Source organism: Phalacrocorax aristotelis, chromosome 1, assembly GCF_949628215.1.
Source record: "Phalacrocorax aristotelis chromosome 1, bGulAri2.1, whole genome shotgun sequence".
Taxonomy (NCBI): Eukaryota; Metazoa; Chordata; class Aves; order Suliformes; family Phalacrocoracidae; genus Phalacrocorax; species Phalacrocorax aristotelis.
Genome location: NC_134276.1, coordinates 18,697,430 through 18,716,019, shown reverse-complemented (window position 1 = coordinate 18,716,019; position 18,590 = coordinate 18,697,430). Strand labels below are relative to the sequence as shown.

At 38.3% G+C, this 18,590-nt stretch overlaps 2 protein-coding genes across 2 annotated transcripts in view; both read right to left on the bottom strand.

Annotated features, from left to right (window-relative positions):
- The window catches only part of ATM (ATM serine/threonine kinase), a 579,279-nt gene that overhangs the window by 352,698 nt on the left and 207,991 nt on the right, over positions 1-18,590 (bottom strand). The window lies entirely within an intron of this gene.
- Positions 1-18,590, bottom strand: part of DDX10 (DEAD-box helicase 10) — a 217,593-nt gene that overhangs the window by 176,987 nt on the left and 22,016 nt on the right. The window contains exons 4-11 of the mRNA XM_075082470.1: positions 13,613-13,673; positions 13,241-13,371; positions 11,374-11,532; positions 10,790-10,910; positions 9,445-9,634; positions 6,980-7,106; positions 5,571-5,733; positions 3,948-4,032 (exon numbers count right to left, since the gene is read on the bottom strand). Coding sequence (XP_074938571.1) covers positions 3,948-4,032; positions 5,571-5,733; positions 6,980-7,106; positions 9,445-9,634; positions 10,790-10,910; positions 11,374-11,532; positions 13,241-13,371; positions 13,613-13,673 — 1,037 coding nt within the window. The remainder of the gene's footprint in view (positions 1-3,947; positions 4,033-5,570; positions 5,734-6,979; positions 7,107-9,444; positions 9,635-10,789; positions 10,911-11,373; positions 11,533-13,240; positions 13,372-13,612; positions 13,674-18,590) is intronic.

The window sequence follows — 18,590 nt, the reverse complement described above, 5'->3', positions numbered from 1 at the left end:
CAGAATAAGGTCATTGTATGACCTGCCCCTTTCACTTTTCCAAAACTTCATGTGTGTGTATTCTTCAGTACTCACAAGGCATCAAAAAGAAATTTAAGTCTTTATTCAGACTTCTTGGCTCTAATCATCATACCAGCCAGTACAAAGATAGTAGGCAACAGACTATCCTGCTTTGGGAAGACAGACTTATTATTCAATTCGTTTTCAGAATATAATCTACCAAAAGGAAAAAAGCATATATAGAGCTAGACAGAACATGCATGCCTGTATGCACACTACATTTAATGACAACAACAAAACTACAGTGACTTTCATAAGACAGTTTAAGCACCTAAGAAACCTAACCAACGAGCCTGGATTAAATACCATCGGAAGTCTGAGTCAGAGTCAGACCTAAAGCCAATATAAAGTTCTGAAAAATACCATAGATAAAAACTGCAGAGCAAAACAATGTATTCTGTTTAACATCCCACTGTCAGTGTCTTTAGAAAAAGGCTCCTCACAGAAAAATCACTAAACTCAAGTAACAGTTTTTAATAGTGTCCTCAGAAGGGGCAGGAGGGAAGGAGTAGAGGAAGGAATGTAATGCTAGGAAAGAAAGAAATGAATTACCAAGGCATGCGAGGATACAACCACATCCAAAATAGAAGTTGTTTACACATGAATAGAAAGATAAAAGACTTTTCCACTTATCAATGCAATCACGACCGAAAGAAAAACATCCCTATATATGTTTCTTCCATGCCATACAACTTACAAATTATATTTGGAAAACAGTTGTGGGGAAAAAGGTGAGTACCGGTGTGCTTCAGAAATTATTATCTTCTGCTGTCCCCTAGTGGCACTGTAACTTATTTCACAAAATAGATCAAAGAATATTTTCAACTGTAGGTTTCACAGGCTACAGAACAGAAGGCAACAATAGAAATTAAAAGCCACCAGAAATAAGTCTTGCAGACGATTGCTGCAAGTAGCTCTTACTTATTTAGAATTTTGGAAAACAAAACCCAGAGGAAAATACTGTTATCTAGTATTTTAAATTACAGACTTTGCTAAGAGATTGTGTGACAAAAATATAACCAAAAATATTTATGGGCATAGCCATGGTATTGTCAGTATTTTAGAAATTCTGTTACTGAACTAGTTAAGACTTTAAATAAATACTTTAAAATACAGCTGGAAGAAATAGCTTCCAATCACTCCAACCATAGCACACCTTTCAAGTTTAAAAAATAAAAAAAAAAAAAATCAAGATATGCCAATTCTACTAAAAAGTAAAAGCATTACTGGACAACAGCCAGATTTTCTTGATCTTCCTTTCCCATATATCAAAAATGCAGGAGTTGCAATTTATGTTCTTCAGTAGGATGAAACACAAGTGAAATTCTACTTAGGGAACACGGTGGTCTTATTCACTTAAAAATCAAAAACCTTTCATCTTAGATAAGGTTTTGCAAAACTGTAAAACAGATATGGGAATACGTCCCTGATTGTTAGTCAAAGGTTTCTCAGCCCCATCCCCAAAATAATTTCTCTCTTGACTTTCATATTTGCTTTTGTATCACAAAATAATTTGATTTCAAAAGTAAACAGTATTTGGCATCCCAGTTTTAATTACAGTTTAACACAGTCTCTTAATTAGCTGAGATATTTAATGTAGCTTTCATTCCATGCAATTATATACTCTTGTAACCCATGAAAATTTGTAATTATCTCTAACCTCATTAATGAGGACTACTAAACTGCAGTTCAGTTCACTTTTGTCAAGTTTCCAGAAGTAACACAAGCTTCTCATACTAACTGTAGCTATCGAAAACAAGTGAAGCTTCCTACTCAACATTAAGAGTTCACTGAGAAGTACATTCTCAATTATCCACGTCTAAAACTGTGTTAGCATATTTACTTAGTGCACAGTGTTTACTTAAAACGATTAGACCTTTCCCTTGCTTTATTTTCAAATATTTACTTCATGCTGTTAAGTTCAATAAACAAATCACTTTCCAGGACTGCTTTACTTTAAGGACAGAGAGACCCTTTTTGTTTCTCCAAAGTGAAAGCCCAGCACAGACAGAACCTTCCTTGATCTTTGCACCAGATTAAGAGACAAAAAATACATATAAAGTTTTTCCTGCAGGAGAAACTCGCTTTCAGTAAGTCACCACCCTGCCAGCTCAAGCAACTTCTCAGACATACTCCCAATTTCAGTAAGGTCCGGCTACTGAAAAATACACATAAAGGGAAATGTAAATGACAGCCTGGTGAAGCAAGGGGCAGGCATCTGGCACCCCCCATGGCCACAGCACAGACTCTCTGCCTAATCTGCCCCTGAAGCAATCACAGAAGGTTGTATTTAAGAGGCTGCTGAAGACAGACCCAATAAGGTTGCAAGGCTAACATCCTCATCAGAGTGACATTTTATTAAAAGCATTGTGGAAAAAGGGGATTATTTGTCTCTCTGTAGCTGCTTCCCCTCTCTAAATCTAATTACAATCTTTCTTGTCAGCACTGAATGAGAACTGGGACAAGTCTGAGGATTAACTCCAGGGAGGTGCTTTAACTCAGTGACACAGCCCGGGAAGAGCTCAACAAGCCTCCCAGAAACTGCCAATTAAGTAGTGTCAAATATTTGTTTTCCCTTCCACAATGACAGTATGCCATAAAGACAAAATTACAAGCCTTTTGTGGAAGCTGCAAAGGATTAAAAAAGGGAACACACCAACACACCACCCCCACCCCCAAAAAAAACCCACACCAAACATACAAGAGTTCTAACTAAGCCTATATGCTTTTCTCTCAATTGGGATGCGTAGGATTACATCTAGATTTACATTTAGCCAAATAGCTACATGTTTTATCTAATTATATGTAACATTGGCTGATTTTGTTCATAAACAGCATTTTTTCTAAAAGCATTTAGAAATTTATTATTCCCTTCTATTATAAGACGTAGATAGGAAAATGGAGAACACTGGACAGAACGGGGCAGAAGCACTACCAATTACAATGAAAACACGGCTAGAACTTCCGCATTCTGAAGGGGGACTGGAAGTACACACTCCTGTTACAGTCACCAAAATGTAATGCCATCTGATCCAGAAAGACATATTTCGAACTCCTAGAGTGCAAAGTGCTGAAGTCCTATTCTAAGAACCTGTTCTGTCATTAGGTTTGACTTCTGTCTATATTGCAACAAAGATAATAAAACCCTACTAAAAATAAATTAAATTATATACAAGATATGATGCCAGGTCTTGCATTTCATCCTTCAGATAACTGCATAAAGTTTTTGATCTACTGAATTACATGCAATAACAACTCCTGTTTCTCTTAAAAATCTACTTCAGAGATCAAGGACAAGGTTTGCTATAGTGTATCTGAGTAACTCCTGTCATAAAAGGCTTAGCCACAAATACTGTAAATAAAGCTACCCCTAAGAATATAATTCTACAAAAGACTACAAAATTAAAAGTTTAACCTGTAATTAACATTATTTGATTCCTTCCTCCCTAAACTAAAATAAGGAAGAAATATTTGCATTCTTCTGAAGAGTCTTCAATGACACAAAGAAATTGGATTCACAATCTAAAGCCTTATTTTTCTATAAATGGCAGTGGCAAAGCAAGCTTTTCTACCCACAAACATACTCAACTCAGCCTTTGAGGTAATCCTGCCAAGTGCAAAAGATCTTTGCTTCCTCACTATTAATCTTCCCTGATCAGATTAAACAGCTGGGCATATTTTTTCTGTCTGCTGTAAGGAGTCTCTGAAGCTCATTAAGAAATTAAGTCAAACCATTATTCTTATGGGATCAAAAGGGTCTTTTGGTGCTAACAGCCCTTCTTTCTTTCCAATTTATATCTCTACTTTTTTCAAGTGAGTCTTTAGCCAATTATCAGTTCCTATAATGATCTAAGCATTAAAATATTTTAGAAAAATGAAAAACAAACCTGGCTGTTCTTCCCACTCTGTGGATGTATGTGTTTGCATCTTCTGGACAATCAAACTGAATTACCCAGTTCACTGCTGGAAAATCTGTATCAAGAAAAAAACATGTCATTAATTCTTTTAAGAACCATCATTTAGACGAATTTACAGACACTGGGTGCAACCTCTGAAATAAAAATAAAATTAATTGCATGTATTAGCATATCATAAACAATCATCCTCTTCATCAAGGAAAGCAAAAATTAATGGTGTCTTCAATTCCTAAATTATGACAGTACACTGAATGGAACATAATTTCACACTTGACAAGAACTGACATGCTTTGTGTCACACAGATGATAAAACACCACTATATTTAATAACTAAATACCCACTTTTCACCTACAGTATCAATAATATCCTACACCACCAGGGTTTGAACTTCACTGTGGCAAGACAGCACTACTTCAGCTGTCCACATACAGAAATATCACAGTCCCTCTCAAAGACAGGAGGGGGATGACCAAGCCTGACAAAGAAGTCAACAGTGAATGTGAATGATATTGTTAATAAGCATTTTCTAACTGCTGCACTTCATCCGGCAGCAGCATGCTTTGCATTTGAGTAAGTTCATATTACTTCCTGACCAAGTCTGTAGCTACGCTGTGTTACACAATTATACCTACACTCTAAACCTGGTAAACAACCATACCCGCATTAGATCCTCACTAGTGAGATTTCAGCAGTGTAGCGGGTATGATAAACAGGTTTCATTTCTGCCTTTGGTTTTTTGAGCACCTTCCTTCCTTTTGTAGCACACTGACAAAACATTACATTTTGGCCAATGGAGTTTGCTGTCTGAAAGAAGAACGAACAGACTCCTGAAAACAGACTTGTGTCATACCTAAATGCCTCCAAGTACTAAAAAAAAAAAAAAAAGTCCAAAGTGTCCACTGAAAATATAAAGAAGTAAATCATAATTCAGCAGGTATAAAAGGAAGAAAGAAAATCAAGCAAAAACAGGTCCCATAAATATTCTTGCTTCTCCCCTCATCTATTTTTCTGCTTCTTTAAGAATACAGTCCTATAATGCCATTCATAGTTCAGACATTAAAATTTCTTCAGGTTTTCATTTCTACATCTTAGTAAGTTAGTAATTTTTCATATCCTGCAGAATAACCCACAGGATAGAGGCACATCATAAATACTTTTAAATTGCTGAAATTTTGCCTTAAGGCATGTAGTAAGCAAATACATCGCTCCTTCCACTTTCCCTCATTCCAGCTATTTGTCACAGAACACGGCTGGGAAAACTAGTTTGTCTACAGACTTTAATAAATAAATAAATAAAAGAGTGCTTCCACCAACTACCTCACTAACAAATGACATTATAAAACTAGTGACAACATAGGTCTTTCTGGAATAAAACGAAAAAATAAGCACAAATTAAGTAGGCCTCTTCAGTAAAGAAACAGCAGAACTCTAGGAAGCATATCTCTTCTGAGATACTCCAATGAGCTCTTAAGCAAACCACAGCTTTATTTCTTATAAATCAAGTTGGTCTTCAGAGCATACTATCACTGATAAAGTCTCAATAGGGTTAAATCATCACTTCATGATTAACTATTGCTTCTGTGGGTACATACCCAGGCCACGAGCTGCAATATCTGTAGCAAAAAGTACTGCTGCCTTTTTCCGAACAAAGCAAGTATAGACTTCCATTCTCTTCATCTGATGCTGCTTGCCATGGAGCGCCAGTACAGGAAGACCAGGCTGAAGCTTACAGAACACTCTGAATAGATACTGGACCTACCAACAAATTGAGGGGGGGAGTAGAATTTACCATGCAATGATAAACTTGTTAAGATCATATCCAGTATATAGCAACTGACTTAGCATATCAAATAAAACACACTTTTCTCCACATCAGAGACAAGAGATGCTATTTTGAGACTTTGTCACACACCCAGGTACTAAAGAGGGAATGAACTGCGGAACAAGACTGGCATGCCTTCTGATGGCATTTCCTGAAAGGAAACAGAGTAGGTAACAGCAAGAATGACTTGAGACATGACTAGTTAGATTGTATGCAAGGGACTGAAGTATCAAAAGTCCACCAGAAGAACTGCTTTTAGGCAATACTGGAGGGGTGTAGTGTCTTACGCTTGCACACAAAGCACTCCACACAGCCTTGGTTTACTATTTCAAGCTTCAACAACAACTCTTATAAAAGCAGTCTGTTTACTCTTACATACAATACCATGATGCAGCATTATTTTATAGCAGGTAGCTACCTAATACTTTAAGAAAACAGTTACAGAAACTTTGTATATTGCAGTACAGCTGCAGCTCAGAGAATTTCTGTACAACTAAGCCAACCACCTCACCGACCTCACCAGCCAACTGCAGAACAACAAAAATACTGTAACCTCTTGTACAAGTGGAAGAATTGCAATGAATATTTACTACACCCTTGTATATTGTAAAACATCCAATGCATGCAGTAGTTATAGGAATAAATACCTGTGCCACACAAACACATACAAAAGACTTCAACAGAATAGTCCCAGGACATTTATACAAGTAGATATTTGAAGGACTGCTTCCTATATAACCATAAGAAAAACCTTTCCCTGCACTATTTCACAATTACAATTTCTTATACAGGCAAATTTAAAAGCATGCAAAGAAAGTAGGCACTACTATTAAAATACTCTGTAAACTAATTATGAAATGTGTCACGAGACAAAAGTGAAACAGCTGGCCCTTAGTGACATAATTTTTAGCATTCATTTTTAACAGCAGAGTACAAAAAAGGCTGCGTACACTGAGATCTCTGGGACCTTCCTGCATCGAGCCTGGGTCATTGAAGTGCTGGGCAGCCAGGCCCTGCATGACATGCCTACAGGAGTAGGTGATGTTTGGTTCCTCCCCCAATCTCCTCTTGCAAACTAGCCCAGAATATCACCTCTCCGGTGCCTTGACATCTACATGAATATCTTAACAGTTTTAAAACGGTACAGGGCTGGAAGGGGAGCAGGGGGAATAGCCATACCTCTTTACAGCTTGCAAAAAACACAATGGTCTTCTTTTTCAAGTGACTTCTCAGGAAAGAGTATAACATGTTTACTTTTTGCTGAAGCTCACAAACAACATAATTCTGATCCAAAGTTGCCGGAGTACTAAAAAAAACCAAAAAGCACATTCAGATACCATTACTTCCCATAACCTTGAAATGAGAAAGAAAAGAAGAAAGAGAATATACAGCCATACAATATCTACAGAGCTGCCTGTCCTCTCCTTAAGTCAAGAGTGTCTGACAAATACCCAGAATAACTAGAAAGGATAAAAAAAAAAATCAAGCTGAAAAGTTCTCCCACTTTGAAGGACAATCTTTAACAACCCCACTAGAAAGCTATTCTTGAAAGATTAAACTGTTTCCTTACTGAAAGCCAGTGGGGAGGAGGGGACAACTTTTGAGATTACATCTAAATTTACTTACTACTAGCAAGCCAAACTCTTTCCATGTCTAAGCAGCGACACTCAAATTGCCTTGACTTAAAATGCAATTTTGTCTATTAGTCCTATTAAAGCATCATTCGTGCTTAAGGCAATGTCAAAGCACAGTCTAATCACACACAAAAAATGAGCACTGATGTACTTCTACTGATGACAACCTGACATGCAAAGTGACTTTGTGAAGCTCTGAACTGTCATCTTAACTCACTTTTCCTTTCTTCACAAAATAAACTAAACAAAAAAAAAAAATTCATAGGCATATTTGTCCTTGAAATACATTAAATGCTTGTCTTCACAGTTCCTCTGCTCCACCCTAAACAGACAAAGGGTATGCAAAATTATTTTATTAAAGGTGCCACTTGGGAGGATGAAATTACAAGAGACTGCTCCAGTCTTTATTCTGCTAATCAATTTGAATTATGCCACAGTACATTTTCATTGTAAGTCTTTCAGAGGAAACTGTTTTCATAAGGCAATAACCTATTGTATAATAAGGCAGTAAGTTCTAAAACAAATTAATACTTTCCTTTTTTTTATTTAGGTTATTATCTAATTGCACTCTCCCAGATATTTAAAAAAATACAAATGTAATTTAAAATAGACTTCACAAAAAATGCAAGACCTGTAAAACAGACGTAGAGTCAGTCCACCAAATGAAGACTACATACTAGGATTGTACATCCTCTTCTGCTAACAGGATATTAACCACACAATTTTTTCTGGCAATCATGCTTATCTAAGATGCCTTTGCTAATACTACTGATTAAAAAAAAACCTGTATCTGCAGTACAATACACAGATAATCAAATCAAATAGTTAAAACTGCCCCAAGATTCAAGCTGGTTCTGTTGTTCATTTTGCTCATGATTTCTCATTTGCTCTTGGGAAAGCCATTTTTACCATTGTGCTTCACCTTACATATGGAAATATATGCAGAACAAAAATCATACATGTTCATAAGCAATTTGACACTTAGATGACAGAACCCACAGAAATGCAATATATTAAATAACATTCTTCACTTTTTCACTGTTTTCAAACATTTTTCACTGTTTTCAAAAGAAAAACAGTTCCAAAAAAGTGCATATTTGTTCCATTTAGTGACACGGTACATTTTTTGAGCTTGGCAGACCACATATTTCAGTCCTTACAAGGCCTTCTCATTCTGATCCAAACTGTATGGCATGACAAATTTATTTTGTGTGCACAGTAAACCCAGCATGCCCGGAAGCCACAAGACTGCACATGGACTAATTGGTGAAACACTGGCACAGGTTGCCCAGAGAGGTGGTTGATGCCCCTTCCCTGGAAACATTCAAGGTCAGGTTGGAGGGGCTCTGAGCAACCTGATCTAGTTGAAGATGTCCCTGCTCACTGCAGGGGGGTTGGACTAGATGACCTCTAAAGGTCCCTTCCAACCTAAACCGTTCTATGATTCTAACGCCACATGCTTTCCTTTGGGCACCTAATACTGAATGCACTAACAAGACTGTCATTCTGCACTTTCCCAACAGAGTAGCATTTCTTTGGAAAGCCAAATTTATCAACTGCACACAGAATTGTATATGTGCAACACCTCTGGTGGTTCTGTGCAGTAAGTATGCACACACAGGAGGTAAGGAAGCCAAACAACAAAAAAGTAGCACTTCACAAGCGAGTGCTACAGGCAGGACACTACTCCATCCAGGCTATAACCCACTCTGGGGCTTGCTCCTGAGGAAGAAAACGTCCATTCTGCAGAGCTGCCTGAGGACCCACAAGGAAAGTGCAGCTTCAGCCTCCCTGTAATGAATCAGTCAGAACTAGTAGTCTCTTATCTGGAAATTACTCACTTTCAGGAAGGCACATAACAGGATCAGACACTGCAGGAAGGAGGATGCACAACTGAATAACTTCTGAATCAGGAGTTATTCTGATTCAGGGAACCGACAGTCAGGGAAGCAGTTAAGTAGGATCACTATCTGTTTAACCCCCCAAAAAAAAAAAAAAATCCCAACATACCTGAATTTGGCTTTCTCATGAACCCAAACATATTCTGGATCTTTCAGACTCAACCGTGCAAGATCCTTCACTGATTTTGTTTGTGTTGCAGAAAAAAGCAAGGTCTGGCGTTTCTTAGGTAGATTTTCTATGATTGCATTCATTGTATCAGCAAATCCCATGTCTAGAATTCTATCAGCTTCATCAAGAACTGAATTGAGAGACAGATTTGAGAAAATCTGGATTTAGCTTTATTTTTACTTTTAAAAAAAAAAACCACACATACCTCAAATTCATATAATACAAAAATCCATGCCTACTTAAACTGCAGAGATTAGCTTAAATACTGTATACGACAGGATTCTCTTTAGATATTCATATACTCCATGAAACATGTTTTTAAAAGAACTGCCGTAGAAGTCATAGCATTTCCCATAATCTAAGCACTACAGCCCTCAGTCTCACATGTTGAAGCACAGAAGATCAGCATTTCAAGTAAACAGTTCAACAGTTTGCAGACAGACTGCAAATTACAAACTTCCTATTACTGAAACAAAAGCATGGAATATAAAACAGTGCTGTACTATTCATGACAAAGCAAAACAGACTCTCCTGTACCCAAGCTGAATTTAGCATTGAAACAAAGGCAATAAACGAGTAGCACATAGAAAAAGCTTTAAGAAAGGGCCTATGTTTAACGCAATTCTTGTCTAACTGCCATGAACTGTACTAAGCGTAGCAAGCATATTTTCACATTTTATCAGCTTCATTAGCTTCTTAATTGCTTCTAAGTTCTTCAAGCTATGCTAAAGATTATGCTATTCCAAGTGGCAGGCAATCCTTTTCATTACACTGAAATTTTTATTCATGTTGGAAAGATGAAAAGAAACAACGTTTTAACAATGCTAACAAAACAATGAAAGGAGCAGCAATCTGTCTTAAAATTCAGAGAAAAGTGTTTTCTGGAACTGCCCCAAAATACACACACTGCAATGGATATTCCATATAGTTAATTATCATGTCAGGAAAAACACAAGAGCCATACCCAGAAAGGAAAGGCCAGAGTAGAGCCAAGGCAGATCTAAAGGATTATATGGGATGCTACATTTGGGTTTGGGTTCCTTACTAATTCACCTAATTGTTCTTACCATCCTAAAGAAGGCATGCTCAGCAACTGTTTGAGAGAAAGTACACACAAGAAAGAGGTTTTCTTGTTTTCTATTTTAATTTGTACATGTGTGAATTTAAATGCCATTTCATCTACATACCATGACTAGGACAAACTTTTTACCCAAGGAAGTGCTCCACACCATTATGAACTGTTACAAAATATTTCTGAGCACTTTCAAGTACTTAAAAAACTTACTCAACATTTGCAGATCAGATGCATAGAAATATGAAGTTTCATCCATGTGCTGTAAAAGCCGCCCTGGAGTGCAAATTAGCATATTTATGTGGTGGATTCTTTCAGACTCTTCTTTCAGATCCTGAAAGGGAGTTAAAGCAGCTTAGCTCTAGTTGTTCACACTAGAAGCCCAGTACCAGAGATGACCAGGCCAGATGATCAGTGGTTTTTAGAAAACTGGTGGTTTTTAGAAAGAATAGTCAAGGATCAGCCTTTCCTTTTTCTACAGAGATATCACAATATCTTCAGCATGCTCACACTTGTGGCTTGAGCAAAAAGTATTTAAGAATAATCTAAATTAACAGGATAGTCCTGGAAGGCTTGGCAGGAAGGTCCGTCCAGTAATGTAACCTGGAAACGCTGCTAATAAGCAAAAGCTTTAAAAGACACAGAGTACACAGACAGGAAAACAAGTGAGTCATTGATAGGTTCCCATTAACTGCTCTCTTCCCTCACTTTTCATTTCCATGGTTTCCTTCCTAAACTAGCACTTAATATAGCACTCAATTATACTTCCATACAGCAAACTCCAAGAGAAGGCACACCTTTCCTCCAATGACAAGGCCAGCTGAGAACTCATGATTCCTTCCCACTTTACGCAGAACCTTGAAGGTTTGATATGCCAGTTCCCGGGTAGGTGATATTATCAAAACTCCCAGTCCATCAGCTGAAGTCCACTGATGGCGATACAGGAGTTCCAAAGCCTGAAAAAAATTACCATATTCTCATTATAAAAATCTCAGAAAGGAAAATATGTAACAGCAACAAATTTGTAGCAAAAAGCTTCATAAAAAAAGATAAAGCCACACTAGTCAAAATAATGACTTGAAAAAACATCAGCACACATTTCACATAGTTCGATTATATATCAATTCCAACTGCTGGTAATGGTACTTGCTGTTGCAAAGTTCCCCAGTACCAATTTGTGACAGAGAGTAATGGAGGGTAAATGGTAAACATTTTATAGCACAATTAATGCTACTCTGCTAAATTCTGGAAATTAAGCCTTAATCATTTATATGAGAATAGAAATCAGGTGTAGAAAAACACAAGAAGATTCCCTGATCACAGGGTTTTGTGGGAACCAGAAACAGAATGAGCAACCAGAAGAATGTCAATTATTGCAGCTTTAGTTCTGGTTGTAGACTTGAAGCAGTACTATCCACACATGCTACATACAGAGCATTCCAACTGAAGTTGCCATAAACCTCAGGCCAGCATTATTCCTCTTCGTATGAATTCACGCTGCAGCAACACTCAGTCAGCTAATCCTAACACAGAGGCTTCCTAGGTACGTATACCTGATGCATTCTGAAATACTGAAGGCTGTTAAGCACTCTTGTACAATTAATTTTTTTCCACTCTTCATCTCTCCAGCTCCTCTCTTATCCCTGTTCTCCCCTAAACCTGTTTTAAAATAAGGTCTGTAAAACAAAGTACTTTTACTCCTAGATTAACTGAGCAACCTCACTTTTGTTTCCTCAAGTTCACAAGACCATCTTTTGAAGCCACCCACTTTTTTTTATTCTTTACTAATAAAAAATAAATAAATAAAAAAACCCCAGCATACAGCATAAATCATCTCAACTAGAGAGGGTATTCAAAACACCTACTACTGTTCCCACGGTTACTAACAGAATAGCCTCCAAAGAAATTTATGCTCACAAAAATGCAAGTAAAGTTTAAACCAAAAAACCCTCCATAATCAAAATTACATTTCTTCTTCCCTTTATGTAATCATAACATCATGGGGTTTGTATCCACTTATATGAGCACTTTAAGCAAACGTCTCAATTATGCTTTCAACTTGAAGAAATTAAATGTAGAGCATGGTGTTTGGAGTAAAACAGTCAAAAATGCATTATCCATGACAGGGGTTTTCATCCTGTTTTCCTGCTTGCACCTGGAAGTGATTTCTAAGGAGTCCACAAAAGACACCAAGAAAATGGAAGTCCACAATCAGTAAGCTTAAGATCGCTATTTAAGGTCCAAATCCTAAAATTTTAAAGGGGTGAAAACTACTTATCTAAAAAAAGTCTAGGGAACTGAAGAAATTCCACCATTCTACTCCATACACTTGGTTTTTAAATTTTAAAAGAATTGGATAACCAGAGTTGCACCAGGAAAACAGATTCCTGAGAGAAAAACAAAGCACTTCCTAAATCCCACAGAGTCTACTAATGCAAGGATCAAAATGGAATTTCTAAGTGTCAGAATATTCCAAGGGCCAAAAATATACTTCTCTCAGAACCTCAAGCAGCTTTATTAAATTAGTGTCTTGGCCTTCTTCGAACATTTAGATCAGCTGAATTATAACTTTTCTCCCATGATCTATTAACCTAAGCCATTTCACATCCAATACTTCCTGGATAACTTGGTTTAAGTACAAATGGAAGGATGTAAATTACTTACTGGGACAATAAAAGCCAAGGTTTTGCCTGATCCAGTCTTTGCAGCTCCAAGCACATCTTTACCTTGTAAGGCCAAACCTATGGTTTGCCTCTGTATCTCCGTTACCACACGATACTGAGCTTCCTGCAATCCTAGTATTCGCAGTGTGGGAAGAGAAGAGAGTGTGGGAGGGGAAGGACAAAGAAAAAAAAAAAGAAAAAAAAAAAATCTTTATTTTTGTCTTGCCCAGAGCTGTATTCCTCCATTTAGAAAACACTGTACATGGCAATACCTGTCTAAAACTTAGTTTAAAGCAAAAAAATATTCAGATGCAGATAAATAATACATTCATTTTTACTTAAATCACTTTCCAAAGTAAACTTTTGTACTCACCTTTTAGGGTTTTCTTTGACAATGGAAAATCTGAAAATCTTTGAATTTCACTTGCATTTATCTGAAATAAAATAAGTTTAATCAGTGCTTAGAATCTAAGTGTAACAGAGGAATTAAGTAGCATTTTTTAAGTTGCTGTTAAGATAAATACATAGTATTTCAGTATGACCTGATCCAAGTTAGCTGGTCAGGCAATCTCTACTAGTTTTACCTAAGCCAAACCACTCTTCTGCCACAAACCATTCAGTAAGTAATAAGATATACTTTAATCATGCAGGCTAATAGTGCAATTTAAAGCTCAGATCATCATGAAATCACAGAACAATTCAGGCTGAAAGGGACCTCAGGAGGCCTCTGGTCCAACCTCCAGCTCACAGCAGGTTGTCTCTGAGGTCAGATCAGGCTGCTCAGGGCTTCATCTAGTCCAGTCTCAAAATCGTTCAAGGACAGAGACCAGACAGCCTCTCCGGGCAACCTGTGTCTCTGGCTGACTGTCCCCATGGGAAAAAAGCTTTCAGAAGAGAAGCCTCTCTTCTGCCAACTTACACCCATTGTCTCTCATTCTTCCACCCCGCACCATCTCCTCAATGATCTCCCGAAGGTCACTGGGGGCTTCTGTAAGGCCCCCATCCCAACCCCAAAGCCATCTCTGCTACAGACTGACAAGCCCATCTTCCCCAGCCTCTTCTCACAGGGCCAGTGTTCCAGTGCCACCATTTCAATGGCCCTCCACTGAACTGGATCCACTTTACTGATGTCTTTTTCTTATTAGGGGGTCCAAGACCAGATGCAGTACTAGTCAGAAAAAAAAAAGGAATATTTTTGAAAAATCACATTTTAAAAAGATACTGCATTATGCAAGCAAGGTCTAAATTTTCTACAACACAGCGTGCCACAAGCCCCAGGTATAACTTGCAATTAAACCTCATGCTAAGCATTTCACATACATACAGTATCTCCAGAAAACAGGGCCTGAGGCCAGCTCTGGGGCAGAATGAGTAGCTAATGCCAGCTACTGGAGGGAGCCATTTTCCATGTGTGGGTACGTATTTCGCTAGTGGACGTTAATCCTGATCAGACAGAGAGGAACAGTGTATGCCACCCATGCTGTTCACGTGTGTGCAAGCACACATGTGTGTGTGCATCTGTCTGTCTGTGGAGGTGCTGATAAAGGCACTGCTCTGTGTTCTTCTGTGGCTGGACATGAGTCCATGAGTGCACACACATGTGTACTGACCAGGAATATACGCTCACCCTCGCTGCAGGCTGCACTTGGGGACCCAGAACTGCAGCAATCTTCATCTAACCGACTGGGACAAGAAAAGTCCATCTATGTCCTGAAGCTCACCAGATTCACCAGCCACTTGGTATACTTAATTTTTTAGAGCTGTCCTACAGGGTATAAATCATACTAAAAAAAGTAGTTCATTGTCCTGACACCTTAATTTACATTGCTGCATCCACCTCTACAGCATCCTTGAGCTGTTAATTGCACACACGCATGCACACACAAAACCCCCAAGAGCATGTATGTGAGGCCATGAGTTGGCTGAATGATTTACAAAAATGCTGAGATGTCAAGTAGACATCTTAAGAATATTTTAATACCTTCAAGTCTGTTCAAGCTGATAGAAGATCATCAAAAGATGTGGGCAGCTTCCACTGGCAAAGTTCACAATAATTAACAGCAGCAGGACAGAAAAAAACCCACAGAACTCAAGAAAAAAATATATAAAATGACCACTGTATCTGTAAAGCCTGAGCAGATGAAGAGCAAAGTAGACTACACAGCTTTGAACTGATACTGACTAGCATCCATAAACTGAGAATTCCAAATGTCAAACTCAGAGCTTACACAACTTGTGCATTTCTAATACGTATCACTTATCTCTAACACACTGCTGAATAGAAACCTCCCAAAGCAGGGACCAAGCAAAATGGTCCTCCAACAGTCCTGAAACCTGTGGTAAAAATTCCAGAGAAGGCCTCAAATGAAGAGCTCCCGAGCTGTCAGATCAGCTTTATATCTCCTTGAAAGTACCAGCATTCTGCAGGCTCTGCCTATTATAGGAAACTATTTTTTTACTAAGGGTTTATACCTGTTTAAAGCACCTAGATCACAACACTACTCTTTTCAGCCTAGTTGTCTCTAGTAAAATCAAGAAAAGTAATTTAATGCAAGAATTCGATCTCTAGCTAAAAGGTAGTAACACCCTTACTAAAACCCATTTTTGACATATTTCAAGACAAAGCAAGGTAGATTTCAAACTTTCACTGTGTCCTACCAGAACAATTAAACTTTTGCCAAACATTACTTAGAAATCTTAAAGGTGAATTATTCTTATAAAACCCACTTGTGCTGAGAAGCACGTATTTTATGCTAGTACATTTGGGGGGGCGGGGGGGACAGATGACGATGACGACACGGGACCAGACGACACCTATCAGAAATGACCATTAAAAAGTATTTTCTTGACTTTCACAAATTGGAATTTCTGGCAAATATTTCCAAGTTCAGTTGATAATTTTGAAGATATTATGTATCACATGCAATATTGCATATTGGGCTCATTCCCAGCCTTATTATGCTAAAAGATCACAACTCAGTGATGTATACAGGTTCAGCTTAATTTCAATGAAGAGACTGCCCACACAGGAAAACAGCATGCCTATAGGAGCTAAAACTATCTTCCTAACATCAAAAAAGATTTCAAGCAATTCATTATGTGCAACTAGAGACATAGATTTTAACAGATTTGTGACACATGAAATGGGCTGTTGAAGCAGTGTGAAACTGTTCTAAATAATTAAGGCTGCTTTACATATTTCAGTGGTCAACTTTTTAACTCTAGATGACCCAGTAAGAACTGATGTATTAATCACAAAGGAGACAAATAGTGTTCTGCTCTTCTACCTTAAACACCCCTATATCGATTTTAAAATCATTACATGCATAAGCCTAGCTCTTTTAAATACGCCCAAGGAGGAAAAAAGTGAGAACAGTACTAAAAGAGCAAGGCACAGGAATGTTAGGGAAGGCCATGTCACAAAGCCTGCTACATTATTTCTCTGCCCTACAAACTTCCAGGAGCACAGGAACATGATCTGTTGCAGTACTCTTAAACTCCAAAGGTACAGGTTTATTTAAAAATAAAGTCCAAATGGCCAGAGTAAGAAGGACTGGTGTTAGAGGTAGATCTTCTGATAGATCTATTCCATATCTACACATACCAGTGGAAAACAATACCAACTTCTACTCGGTTTGTTTCACTGTCAGAAATTATTACCTCCTCTAATCTGCTGGGAATCTGTGCTTGTGAGCTCTCTCTAATCTGCTCTAGGTGAGAGCAGCCAGCTCATTTCAAACACTTCAAATGGTATTCTCATCTAACTTGACTTATCTGACATACAGCAGGCTAGAAGGAGTTTACACAAACAGCTCCCCAGCACATCAGTTAGCTGTTAATGCTTTTCATGAGCACAACTGGATGTCGAAGACAACGTTCATCAACAGCCTTACAGTTAGGCAACAAAATCATTGGATCAACAGATAACTGATCGCCTATGAACACACAGCACAGAAAACGGTCCGAAGATTTGGACACACTGAAACTAAATGTCACGCTTTCCATTTACACTGCCACACATTTGCCATCACATGTCAACAAATCCCATCCCTCACCCCCCACCCCCCCAAAAAAAAAATTTCCAGTAACAAAGTATCTTGGTTATCTCTTAATTATTGTTTAATTTTGTCTTGGTTATCCATTGCAGTCATTCTCACACTGGAAATTATAGACAATATTTTCTAGGAGGGGGGACATCCAACAGCCATACTACCATGCCACATGCAAGATGACAAAGGCACATAAAGTCCTAACCCATGCACAGCCTGCGTGTCAGAGACCCCATCCAGTGCTCCTCACAGAGAGGAGCTTACCAAAGAGCTTTATAATTCCCTTGTCCCTAAGAACGAATCTATGCATTACTCACTGGAGACCCCTGACGATTCAAGTACGTGGCAATTCTTCATAATCCCCACCCTCACTATAACCAGGTCCAGGGTAATAGGGAAAAAAATGCAGGAGATAAAATGGAAAACCTTATCAGGGACCAGAAAAGGAGATATGAAGGACTGAAGACAGGTAGCTAGATAGACATCCACCTGTATGCTCACAGGCAGGAGACTCCTGGCGCAAGATGACAGCAAAACCCCAGAAGAGTTGAGAACAGGAGTCCCCAAAACTATCCTAATACAAACATCTGTTTGCCCTGTCTTCATGCCTGAGTACTACCAGCCTCTCTTCTTCAACCTCTCTACATATGCACACAAGCACAACCTCCCACCACCCACTCCTTACCTATGCTGCCGTGCTGCCCCAAGCTCCACAGAGATGCAGAATTATCATCCATGTCCCAGAAACAGATGGATGTGCAGACATGCACAGAAGCATTGATACATATTCACACAGCCATATATAGGGCAAATAAATGCTAGTATCTATGGAAGTACTTGACAGAGGTGACTATAAAGCCAGTATAAACAGAAATCTATGTAGAATAAGTGGAAATTAAATGCAAGTATCAAATGTATAGGATGTGTTTCAGGCAAAAGTGACTGCCATTAAATACTATGGAAAACATCTAAGGCTAGGAGTAGAGGACCAGACCACTGCAGAAAATCAGAATGAGGACTACTCAAACCAAAAAGTCTGAGAATTACACATCTACCCACCACAATCCAGATACACCACCCTAAAATTTATGAGGATAAAAAAGGAATACTGACCTCACTATGGAAACGCAGGGGTTACATCATTCCATTAGAGAATGTAGTTTCATTAACTCATTGCTTCTGTGTGTTCTTTTTAAATCTCTCTCCTGCTTACACACATCTGTGAGCAACACAGTCATACCCCACTATCTGCCAAGGATGCACTTCTGTAGAGTGGTATGACAGACAGCAAAGCAATTTCTC